At 44.7% G+C, this 12577-nt stretch overlaps 1 protein-coding gene across 1 annotated transcript; it reads left to right on the plus strand.

Annotated features, from left to right (window-relative positions):
* Positions 1 to 1189: 1189 nt before the first annotated feature.
* LOC110090920 (olfactory receptor class A-like protein 1) lies at positions 1190 to 4067 on the plus strand. Its single transcript, XM_020814802.3, has one exon. It carries the CDS (start codon positions 1787 to 1789, stop codon positions 2741 to 2743), a length of 957 nt encoding a protein of 318 aa, XP_020670461.3. The 5' UTR covers positions 1190 to 1786; the 3' UTR covers positions 2744 to 4067.
* Positions 4068 to 12577: the final 8510 nt, after the last annotated feature.

Below are 12577 nucleotides of genomic sequence, written 5' to 3' on the forward strand. Positions count from 1 at the left end.
GGGAGGAGAGCGAGTGGGGAAAATCTGTAGAAAGGACTGGGAGCAACCCAGGAGGTGTCTCTCAAATGCGTTCAAAATAGGTCCAGAGCATTTGCTATCAAAACTGAGCAAATTATTGGAGGGTTCTTCTTGCCATGCAGCAAGGCAGACACTGAGTGATATGTTGGTTTTATTGGAATAAAGAAGGCCATGCAGTGTAGATTTCCCAGCAACCGACAAAGAAGCCGCCCAGTTTCCAAGAGACCGTCTGTTTCTTCCCCAGCATTCAGGAGCCAGCTGTGCGTTCTCATGGCATAGTTGAGTGACCCCTCGCCCCACCCGTAGCCCCTGGCGTACAACACCCACAGCACAACACCTGATCGTAGCGTTAGCTATGTGTTAGCAGGCATGTGTTTGCAAATGACCAAACTCCATTTCCTAATTATTATTTTTTTTAAAGGAAAACAGCTTTGGAGGGTGCCACTGAAGAAGAAGCATCACCAGCAGAGAATGTCGGTGCTTAACCCTCTTCCCCTCCTGTTCGTCCTTCGCCCTCCCTATGCTCCTGATTTCTCCCCCTCTGCCCCCTACTACGGCTTGTAAAAGGTGCATTTGCCACAAAAGCAAGAGGACAGAATCCTATGGCACGTTTTTGCTTCCCTAAGAGAAACGGTGTAAGTTTCCTAGCGGGCAAATTGCCACTCATTAACGAGGTGTGGGTGCCGTTCCTCAGCGCGCACGATCGCTCATCGGATTGGGGCGCTCCCGGGAACGCAACCCACGCCTTGTTGGGGAGGAGCCCTTTGCCACCAAGACTTATTTTTTAAAAATATTATTTTATTTATTTATTTTTTGGATTTCTATCCCGCCCATCTAGGCCAGAGGTCTACTCTGGGCGGTTTACAAATTTAAAAACAATAAAACCAAAAAACATATATTATAGATCCAAGGTGGCGAAAGCATAAGAAATTAAGATACAGTATGGCAGGAGGGAAAGCCTGCCCAAATAGCCAGGTTTAAAGTTTATTCCTGACTTAAACAGCTGTCCTCCTGCAAGCGGAAAATGACAAGGAGGCTCACCGGGGAATCGAACTCCCAACCTCTGGCTTTTCAACCAGATACCTAAATGGCAGCTATCCAGCGGTTCCTTAGAACCATGTACCATACTGAACTGACAAAAGCCACTCCTTCAGTTGAGGAGGAGTTTTTTTTGACCTTCTGCTCTGCTTTTGCTGCTCCTAGGAAGAATATAAAGTCTACTTGGGCACTGGGGATTTTCCAAGGATGTTACCTGCATTTAAAAAAATGCTTAACTTAAAATGCTATAAATGATCAAGCACCACTAAGATGATATGGGGTGTAAATTAAAAGAACAGGGGAAGAACAGAGAAAGTGCATCAAGTACTGTATGACTGGATCAAAAAAGTTGCTTTGATCTTACATGAGAGCTTGGCTTCACTTTCTCATGCTACCTGACTCTCTGTTTGGGCACATTCTGTATCAATGACTAGCTAATCTGCTTTACACCCAACCCTTTTCAGTAACAGAAGATAACAAGGCTTGGACAAATAGGAGAGTAATCCTGGCTCCGAGTAACTCCAAGGGATGTGATTGTGCCAAGAGAAGAGGCAGTCTATAAAAGAGCTTGTGAAGCTCCTGGACTGAGAAAGGGAAAGCTCTCCTGAGTTGGCAGGGCCTGGAGAAGAGGGAGAAAGGGAGCATTGGTGCCACCGGAATAAGGTCCCCCTGAAAGACGAAGACACCTCCAATCCAGCCAGGAGATGCGTGGATGTAGACCAGGGTCACAATGGTGCACAGCCCTATGTTTGTTACGCTCGTCTTGACCTATCTGTCGTCCTTCGTTGGCCTGATCGGCAACCTCATCGTCCTTTTCGCTTTCATCAGCAATGCCATCCGTCACAAGGTGGTGGAACCTCTGGACCGGATCATCATCAACATGGCGCTGGTCAACTTCCTTCTCTGCTGCTACAGGGCCATCCCCGGGCTGCTCCTTTCCAGCAGCACCAACGTTTTCAACGAGCTGGGCTGCAGGATTCTTCTCTACACCTACCACACACTCAGGCTGATCAGCATCTGGTCCGTGGAGAACCTGAGCTTCCTCCACCTCATCAAGATCCGACGGCCCAACCAGCCGTGGGCAAAGTTCATCGACCGGCACCAGGGACAGTACGTCAACAGCATCCTCGTGGCCTGTTGGATTTTCACGATCCTCTTACATATCCCTTACCTGACGTATGACAGTGCAGCAGTGAGAACAAACAAGACCATAGTCCTCCTGGCCATTTCAACCTGCTTAACGTACACAGAGAGCTCTTCCATTAGGTACAGCACTTACGTATCCATCGGCTTGGACCTTGTCCTCATCACGCTAGTCGTTGTCCTCAACGGCTTTATTATTGACCTCCTCTGTAAGCACAGCAGGAAGGTGGAGGCTGTCTCCTCCGCCATGGGCACCAGCTGGAACAACCACACCGCCCAGGCCACTAAAATCTTGCTTTCGTTACTCTGCATCTACGTTATCTGCTGGATCTCCAATGACATGGTCTGGATAGCCACCATCTCCGGGTATATCAAGAGCAATTTTGAACACAGCCTCCTCAGCGCACTCTACGGCATCCTGGCTTCCGTTTATTACTCGGCCAGTTCCTACGTGATCGTGTTTGGCTACCAAAAAGTCAGAGAGTACGTGGTGGAAGCCTGTGGGTGCCTCAAATGGACGAGGCCCACCGTCGTCCCTCGTTGAGAGGAAGGGGCAGGCCTTCCAAAGGGCGGAGGAAGGGCTCTTGTCCGTTCGGATTGGGAACCGACTTGCTCTAAGCCGCAAAATTCTGGTCACCGTCTGGGAAAACCACAACTTAACAAAGAATCCATTTACAGTTCTGGTGGATGGACTTAGCTCCTGGATCCTCGCTGGCTGACACCTCTGGCATCCTTACTGATGGGAGAGGAGATAAAGATCGCACAAGAAAGAAGTCCATCGAGCCTGCTAAGAACGCACAGCTGCTGGACTAAACCCTGGCCCTTTGCAGCTGCTCAGGTCTTCTGATCAGGTTGCACGTTTTTTTTTATATACCAACGTTCATGTAGATGTTCCATCTCTTATGGAACCACAGCTACTGCTACCTTCTTCTGTGGCTTGTTTCAGGTAGCTGTAATAATAGCTTTTGTAGGGGAACTGGGGGTGTGAAGTAGTCAGAACCAGAGAGCGGGGCAGAAAGAAAGCAACCCGGGACTACTAGCACGGAGAAAGGAAGAAGAAAGCCACCTGACGCCAAGGAAGGGAAAAGCAAGAGTCAAAGGCAGCTCGGGAATAACAAGCAGGGGAAGGCTGTGAGGTTGATGGGGGGACCTTTTAAAATGTGCAGCTCTCTGGCAGGCACATTGGCAAAGGAAAGGAAGATTTGACCCATAAGGTTCTAGGGGAAAGTATGGGACAGAACCTGGGTATTGGCCACCTCACTAGAAAGAAACCAAAGCTGACGACACTCCCGGTTAGAGTAGCAGTACAAGTAGGATAGGAACCAACCCCTTTATTTTTACCACAGAGTACCTGGCTATTGAAATGGCAGCCCCAAACACAGTTGTTCTGGTTAATTTTAAAACAAAAACAAAAAAATCACAACTCCATGGCAAAACAAATGAGACAGGAAGCTTCGCAATTAGAAGCAGAGTTTATGTAAATGATAAAAGATACTGTATGTCATTATCCTCCAACATCATTCATAGCTTTGCAAACTGAGCATTACCCTGCTTTTGTTTACTAATGGGTCACAGTTCCATGTTGCTTCTGCAAATGCCATTCTGAAGATAGTAGCAGATCATATTCATGAAGCTGCTCACCTCCTCTTTCAGCACATTAATTAGGGATGTGTTCAGGTCCCAGTGGCTTGATCACTCGGATCACTTTAAAATTTAATTTTACACAGACACAAAACACAGTCATTTATACAGTGGACCCTCAACTTACAGATGGCTCCACTTGCAGACTTTTCGAGTTACAGACCTCTCTGGCCGCAAAATTTAGGTTCGACTTGCAGCCGGAGAATCGACCTAGAGACCAGGGGAAAGAACCAAAATGGAACGAAAACGGCTAGTTACGGATTAATCGGTTTTCAATGCATTTTAGGTCAAAGAAGCCTCAACCTACAGACTTTTCGACCTGCAGCCACCGTTCCAATACAGATTAATTCTGTAAGTCGAGGATCCACTGTACAGCAATCGTCCCTGGCAGATTTATTGATAGATGCCATGTCCTACACCCTATTAAAAATCTGTGTTCCTCTTGCTCAGACTGTTTACTGTGAATTATAGCAGGTCATGTGTACAAACACGGTATGACTTTAAAAAAAAAGAAAACAACAAGAAATGTTAATGCTTAAACACAACACAACATAATTGTTGTGAGCCGCCCAGGGACCTTTGGGTAGAGCGGGCGGCATATAAATTAAATAAATAAATAAATAAATAAAAATTAAATAAATAAATAATGTAACAAAGCAAAAAGCATGATCTCTGCTATAGCTGGACAATGGTTTTCCCCTGAATCTTTCAACCAGATTTAGAGGCGGGGGGCTGTGTCCCACAGAAATCCAGTATAGTTTGTTTTTAAAGAATTAGAACACAGAACCCTGATGGATCAGATCCAAAAGGTATCAGGTCCAGCGTTCTGTCCCACACCATGGCAAACCCAGTTGCCTATGGGAAAGCCATCATCAAAATGTGAATGCAATCACTAACGGATAGACAGAGACACAAGTACTGTACAGGAATATATATCCACCATGACTAATAGCGCTGGGTTGTCTCATCCTCCATGCATCTGTCCCATCTCCTTTTAAAGCCATACAATTTGGCAGCCATTGCTACATCTTGTGTCAGAGAGTTCCACAGTTTAGCCATGCACTGTCTAAGTACTTTCATCCTATCCAGAAATTCCTACTTTTCCATTTCTTTGGAGGGTCCTGGCGTCTAATGTTACCCTATTTTCTTGGAAAATAGCCTTCTATAGCATGTGCACACAGCAGAGCATACTCACTGTGATCTCTGGTAAAGGAACAGGAGCTTTATCAGGGCAACTCTAATCTGTGAAACGTTGAATAGACATGTAAGTATTTACATCTGGAAATCACATGCAACGTGGACTAAACCCACTCCTAATAATGCACAGATTGGAAACATCAGTTCCTTTCCAAGACAAACAGGTGGCAAATGCTTGCTTCTAATCAGCAGAATGCCAATAAATGGCTCCATGCTTTGCTGTTCCACGTGCAGGAACAAAAGTTGAAGGCCCAACTGATTCCTGAGTGCTGAAATCCTCGTTTTCTGTTATATTACTAAGTGAAAGGAAAAACCGAAAAAGGACAATGCAGAGTGGAGAATTAAAAACCAGCACTGCAAACAAGCGGGCCGTTCTTTAAAAATTCGCACAAACATGTACGGGGAAACTCTTTTGGAAATGAAATGGACTAGGAAAATCCACTTTGCTGTATTCCTCACTTACGTTAAAGGCAAAAATGTATCATCAATTAATTTATATCTATTTATTGTGTTAGTATCACTCTTCTCAGCCAGTTCTAGGCCATGTACCGTGTAATCTTCTTTCTTGCTTTATCTTCGCAACAACCCTGTCAAGCTGGGTGAAAGTGACCAGCCTAGGGTCATCCAGCGAGTTTCAACTGAATCTGGATCTCTCGAATTCCAGCCCAATCATTATGGCTTGGTCCACACCAGACAGGATGACTGATCAATGACTTGCTCCAGGGCCAAGCTGATTCTAGGCAGGTGTTTTGACTTGAAGCCTCTGGAAGGTTTGGCTTCAGGGAGACCCAGAAGCTGCAAATCAAGGATCACTGGAGGCTTCCAGGAAAAGAGTTTAGAAAATGTGGTCTTTTTTTTTTCAGTGCGCTTTACTTAGAGAACTTAACATCACACTCCGAGAATCGCGTGGTTCTTTCAGGTTCCTGTTTGCGGAGTGCAACAAAAAAAGAAACCAAGCAATAAAAAAAAATCCCCCTATGCTCTAAAAATTCCATGCTAGACTTTGCTTATCCCTTTTCACTTTGCTACATTATCTTATATATCCATCGCGGCCTCAAAAAGGTTTTGGGAGCATACTTGTTTGTTCGCTTTTGGCAACATGTCCCATGTGTATTTATTTATTTGGAAATGTGTATGCATTTATTTGGGACACCAAGGAAGGGTCAGACTACCAAAGAGGGTGGGTGAGCTCTGAATTTAGAAGTGAAGCTCCCTTAATTAGTAAAAGGTATTTGATGATGGCACACGTTTTTCTCACCTCCTCATTTTGAAAATCAAGCTTGCTTCGTCTTGCTATCGGTCATCAGGCGATGAAGACGGCCAAGTTTGGCTGCTTAGGCTCCATGTTCAGAGGAATCTCAGTGTGAGAGGATGAGCGTGTTCTCAGCTTCTAAATGCAAGCTGACCATCTCATGGAGTTTGACCCTTTGTGCACATGGCATAAGCATTTCACACGACCCATGAACACGGCAGCATGCAGGGAGAGTCCTTTCTCTACATGTTCGGTGCTGTACCTTTAATCAATGACGTTCATCTGTTGCCCAGTGGGAAAGAGGGACAGTCAATTTACTTAAAACAATCAGCAAATCACTTGATAGCTCTAAGTGCAACCACTAAGTTCAGCTTAATGCATTTCATGGGGGGGGGTTGAGATCATGGAAACATAGGATTGGGTGGCACCGGTTCTGAAGGACAAGGGCAGTCCCACCTAACAAGAAAACTTTGCAATCACAGAGGTACCAGGGATGAAGCATTAAACCATACTTCCCAGCCTACTTCTAGTTATAAAGTCGATAGAGGGAAGTTCTTTTCCCCTCCCACGCAAGACCAGAATCAGGGGACATCCACTCCAATGGAGTGCTGGCAGAGTGAGAACAGACCAAAGGTTAAACATTTCTTGACCCAACGTGTTGTTAATCCGTGGAACTCCTTGCCACAGGGGGTAGTGATGCCATCTGGCCTAGAGTCCTTTAAAAGGGGATTGGACAGATTCCTGGAGGAAAAGTCCCATCGCAGGTGACAAGCCCTGACGGGGATGTATCATCTCCAGCCTTCAAAGGAAGGTACCTCCAAAGGCCAGGTGCAGGGGAGGGGGGGTCAGGAGACAAGGTTCTAGTTGTCTCATGGGTTCTGAGAGGCCTCTGGTGGGGGCCACTGTGAGGTAGGAATCTGGACTACATGGGCCCTTGACCTGATCCAGCAGGGCTTGTCTTATGTACCTGTAACCAGCTTTAAAGTCAGCTTAAAAGGATGCCTGGCAAACCCTTGCCATACATTTTTGGGACATTCATGTATAATTTTTTTGTTGAGCAGCCTAAAGTTGCAATAAACTCTCTGCTCAAATCTTCTCCTTTATTACAGAGACTGGGCAAATTACAATGCCTCCATTTTTATAGCCTATATAGATGTATTCAATATTTTTCTCTAGCAAAGTCACATGGACGCAGGAAAGAAGGCGATCTTTTCTCACTCAGCTGGTTTCTACAACACCTGCAAATGGATAAAGGGCTTGAGATGAAAATCAAGCCATACCTAGTGGTGCCTCCATTCCCTTTGTTTAACTGTCCGTCAAAGGGAGACATCTCTATGCTCAATTAGGCAGGCAGAAAAGCGCTCTGCCAAAGGACATATTAGGGCTTGCCATTTTCTTATCTGGAGATAGTGCTCTTTATCCCACTCCCCACTTGCTTTGTGTTGAGTCTCCCTTGATCACCCTATTATAAAGTCATCAGTTCTCCCGCAGAAGAATAACTAACTACCAGTCACTCAAAATGTTCACAAGAAAGGCTAACAAAGATAGGCAAATGAGGAATTTTTCCATTTCAAGCAGAGAGATAGCCAAGACCCAGCAGATTATAACCGGAAATTACACTTTCCCACACAACAAGGTCTCCTTAGACGAGCTGCTTACAGGTGTGTTTTTGTCAAGCCCTGTTCTGGCCGACATTTACAATTTCTTATTTCTGGAAATGTTTGGCTTGACTACCGTGGCACATACCTTAGTTATCTCTTGTACAGTTGACGATAACCTGTTGTAGGTGGGGCTGCCTTCTAAGACAAGTTTGGAAACTTCAACATGCTGCAGGCAGGCTGCCGACAGGGGTAGGAACAACACCCTCGCAGAAAACACAAGGTCTACAGAAAACCCAAGAATGAAATCAGAAGAGCCATCAAACCAAGAAAACAACACCGAACTGAAGAAGAAAAACAGCCACCCACAAATAAAGTATTTGTGCCATACATCAAAGGGGTCACGGACCGCATGGGGAAACTTTTGAAAAAGCACAACCTACAAACAGCAAACCTACACCACAAAAATACAACAAATGTTACGGTCAGCAAACGACAGAAGGGACCCCCTCATCACTGCAGGAATATACCGGATACCTTGGAGTTGTGGCCAGGTATATATTGTGACCACAAAACACAGCATCCACATCAGAATCAAAGAATGTGAAAAACACTGCAGACTAAAACAATCAGAAAAACCTACAACAACCATTGTATCCCGGTCATGAAAGCCTTCGAGAATATGTTAGTTATGACCTTTAAAGCACTATATGGCTTGGGTCCAGATTATTTCAAGGATTATTTCATGTCTCCCCATATAATCCCACCCCTCCCAAGGTCTTTGAGAAGCCTTCTCTTGGTCTCATCACCATCCCGGGCACATTTGGAGAGAACAAGACTGGGCATTTTCTCAGGTTGTTCCCTGCCTCATAAGGCTCGGCTGGCCCCTTCCTCACAGTCCTTCCATGAGACTACAAATCCAAAACTCTCTTACCAGTGGCTGCTCTTTCCTTCTATCAGGTACAGTAGGTCTAAAGCCCAAAAAGAGGCTACAGGAGTTCATTGTGTTTATTTATTTAAAACAGTATCCCTCCAATCTATTATTCTCTGGGTCTTCTGGAGAACAACCCTTATCATACTTACTGGTCATGCCTGCAAAGGATAATGGGAGTTGTATTACAAGACATCTGGGGGTGTGCCATTTTGGAGAAGTCCAGCTGAAAATAATTCTGTCCCACCTGTCAGCTAGTTTTGTGGAAAATTTACAACAAAGCCCTAAAACAGATTTTAAAAAACAACCTCAGACAATTAGTTAAACAACAGAAAATAGCAGCAATTATAAACTATCTTCAGAGGAATGTTGAGAAATCTACTAAATCTACCCGCTGGAAATCAAACAAATATACTTGCCAGTGTATTTGTCACATTTGCCCACTTCTGGTGAAAGCGGAAGGTTTCTTAAATCCAGTTTAAGAAAATTGTGGCTAGAATTGTCTTCACAGGTGAAATTTTTAGTGGCTGTTTTCTCATTTTGGTTTTAAGGTATCTACAAGAGATTTTGGAGGAACAGATAAAAAAAGAAGTCAATAAATACAGAGTATTTGGGAAAAACATATTTGGCCTTTTTGATCTCAAAAGTAGAGAAGATATTGAACTGATATTTTATAATAATTATGCCTTAATCTAACATTCCCCAATCTGGCAAATATCTGCAGGTATCTGCAACCATCACTTCTATCATCCCCCATCAGCATGGGATTGTAGTTCAACATATCTATAAAGAACCAGCTTGGGAAAAATCAGTATGTGACTGGCAAAATCCATTTTGCCAAAAAAAATTTGGACTTTACATATAAGAGTCACTTTCCTGGCAAAATCTCATGCCATAAACTTCTGGACTTTATGTCTTCACACTGGTACAGCCTGATGAAGTGGTGTTTTGATCCACAAAAGCTTGGCTATTGTTTGGTCAATTTTAAGTGTTCTATAGAGGCTTCCCCAATTGCATATGTATTTTATAAATGGATCATTGGTTTTCCTAATGTTTGTGCATCACCTTAGGAACTGTAGTGACATCCTGTGGTAACACAAACATTGCACTGCACTGTGGTGACTGGAGAGAAGTCCCAAAACAGAGCTGAGTAGGCATCCTTCAGTCTCCAGAGGCTATGGTGACATGCTCTGTATGGAGGACTTGGAACAGCATCTAGTGTGGCTGAGAAGGCCAATTCGAGAGTGACCATCCCTTCCACACTGAAGACAAATAAAATCTGTCCCCTGTCCAGCTCCCTGATTTTGCTGCTTTCGGGATTGCCTCTTTGCTTCGGCTTGCTGGACAAGGATCTCTTCAAATTGGGAGAGGCTGTGATGCACCGCCTGCCTCCAGGCTGAATGCTCAGAGGTCAAGGTTTCCCATCTGTTAAGGTCCATTCCTAAGGCCTTCAGATCCCGCTTGCAGATATCCTTGGATCGCAGCTCTGGTCTCCCTCTGGGGCGCTTTCCCTGCACTCATTCTCCATACAGGAGATCTTTTGAAATCCAACCGTCAGCCATTCTCACGACATGCCCGAGCCATCGCTGTTTCAGTAATGTATACGTGCTAAACATTCCAGCTCGTTCTAGGACTACTCTATTTGGAACTTTGTCCTGCCAGGTGATACCAAAAATGTGTAGTAGACAACACATATGGAAGGTGTTCAGCTTCCTCTCCTGCCGTGCACAAAGGGTCCAGGACTCACTGCAGTCCAGGAGTGTGCTCAGGACACAGGCTCTATAGAGCTGGATTTTGGTGTATGCCGTCAACTTCTTATTAAGCCATACTCTCCTTGCGAGTCTAGAGAACATGGTAGCTGCTTTGCCAATGCGTTTATCCAGCTCAACATCTAGAAAGAGAGTGTCAGAGATCGTTGAGCCAAGGTACACAAAGTCATGAAGAACCTCCAATTCTTGTGTGGAGATGGCAATTGAGGGAGGTGAGTCCACGCCCTGGCCCATGACTTGTTTTTTCTTCAGGCTGATTGTTAGTCCAAAATCTTGGCAGGCCTTGCTAAAACGATTCATGAGTTGTTGGAGCTCTTCAGCAAAACAGAGCTAGGATGATACTATCTTACAACCACCAAAAGGGTTAAGCACGGGCATTTTTTTAACAACTCCCAGAAAACCTTAGACTAGAGGAATTCTAGGTGTTGTCCAAAACAGCTTTTCTGAGCTCTGGCTAGGTTTGATCAAATTACCTCTGAGTGACGCCTCTGTTATTGCACTGCAGATTTTATTCATTCTACAGGTTTGGACTTTCTAATCATGCCCAACAACAAGCTTTTCTCTTGAGTTTTTCCAGAAGAAGCTACCATGTAGCCATCTTTCCCAAACACAGAATTTTACAGAGTAATCCTGGAGAGGATTCATTGACAACCTTCATTCTAACCCATCGCTTCTTCTAACGGTTTCTTTACCACCAGAAGGTTTTATCTTGGAAATATTGGAGGCAGGTCAATGAAAATGTCCAGAAAGGCAGATACCATGATGAGTATCATTTTAAAAAGTAATTGCCAGATCTTTATGTAAATTACGGGATCTTTATGTAAATCTACGGTATATGAGCACATTTCCAATACTGTACAGTGTTCGGTTCTGGTCACTATGTCTGGCCAAGCAAAAACAGCCAAGAACCAGTGCATAAAAGAATGTATAATGTAAGAAAGGTTACATTTTCCTCTGCCTCTACAATACACTAGATCAGTGGTTCTTAACCTTTGTTACTCGGATGTTTTTGAACTGCAACTCCCAGAAACCCCAGCCAGCACAGTTGGTGGTGAAGGCTTCTGGGAGTTGCAATCCAAAACTCCTGAGTAACCCAAGGTTAAGAACCAGTGCACTAGATCACAAGATCTCCAACCAGAGCCAAAAGGTGGGAATCTCAAGATCTATCAAAGGAAGTGCTTTTTCACCAAGCCATCATGTGGGATTTGCTCCTGCAAGATGCAGTGAGGGCTTCCTCCTTGGGTCGCTTTAAAAGGCTACAGGTTGCATCGATCCATAAAGCTGCCATCCCTTATGCCTGTTTATCTGGCCTAATATCAAAGGCAGAAAGCTGCTGCATGCTAGTTATATTTATGAATATTTATTTAATTTCTCTCCCACCTTTCTCCCTGGAAAAAGGAGAGAGCTTAGGGGGTGAGCACAAGAGTGCCTTTCTGCTGTTCCTTGTTCCCCTGAAACCATTTGTTCCCCCCTAACCACTTTTCTATACAGCAAGACCCCTTTTAGCCATGGGATCCGTATCTGCTGATTCACTTATCCACGGTCCTAAAAGACTAAAAATAGAGAAAGGAAAATATATTTCTCAAGGTTAAGTGACCAGAAAACTGGCCACTAGAGAGAGCCAGAGACCCTGCTATGTCTAGAGCTCGCAATAAAGAACACAAAAATAGCATTCGATGTTATCCGCGTTTTCCAACATTCGCGGGGGGGCTGATGGCTTGGAACTTCCTGTACCTGTACTTCTATCTAGCTTTGACTAGCAAAGACCAGTTGAGAGGCCCCGAGAAAGCAAGTGAGAGGGAAAGGGGAAGGAAGCCCCCTCAACTTTCCCTCAGGGCGTCCACGGGGGGGAACTTACACCGGCTCCTCCCCGCTGCCCTGCAGGCAGTGAATTAGCCACCCGCCTCTTATCGCTTCAGTCCATTGAGGGAAGGACCCTGCACCAAATAACACCGAGCTAACATTCTACAAAACAAACAAACAAACAAAA

This window comes from Pogona vitticeps, chromosome 5 (assembly GCF_051106095.1).
Source record: "Pogona vitticeps strain Pit_001003342236 chromosome 5, PviZW2.1, whole genome shotgun sequence".
NCBI lineage: Eukaryota > Metazoa > Chordata > Lepidosauria > Squamata > Agamidae > Pogona > Pogona vitticeps.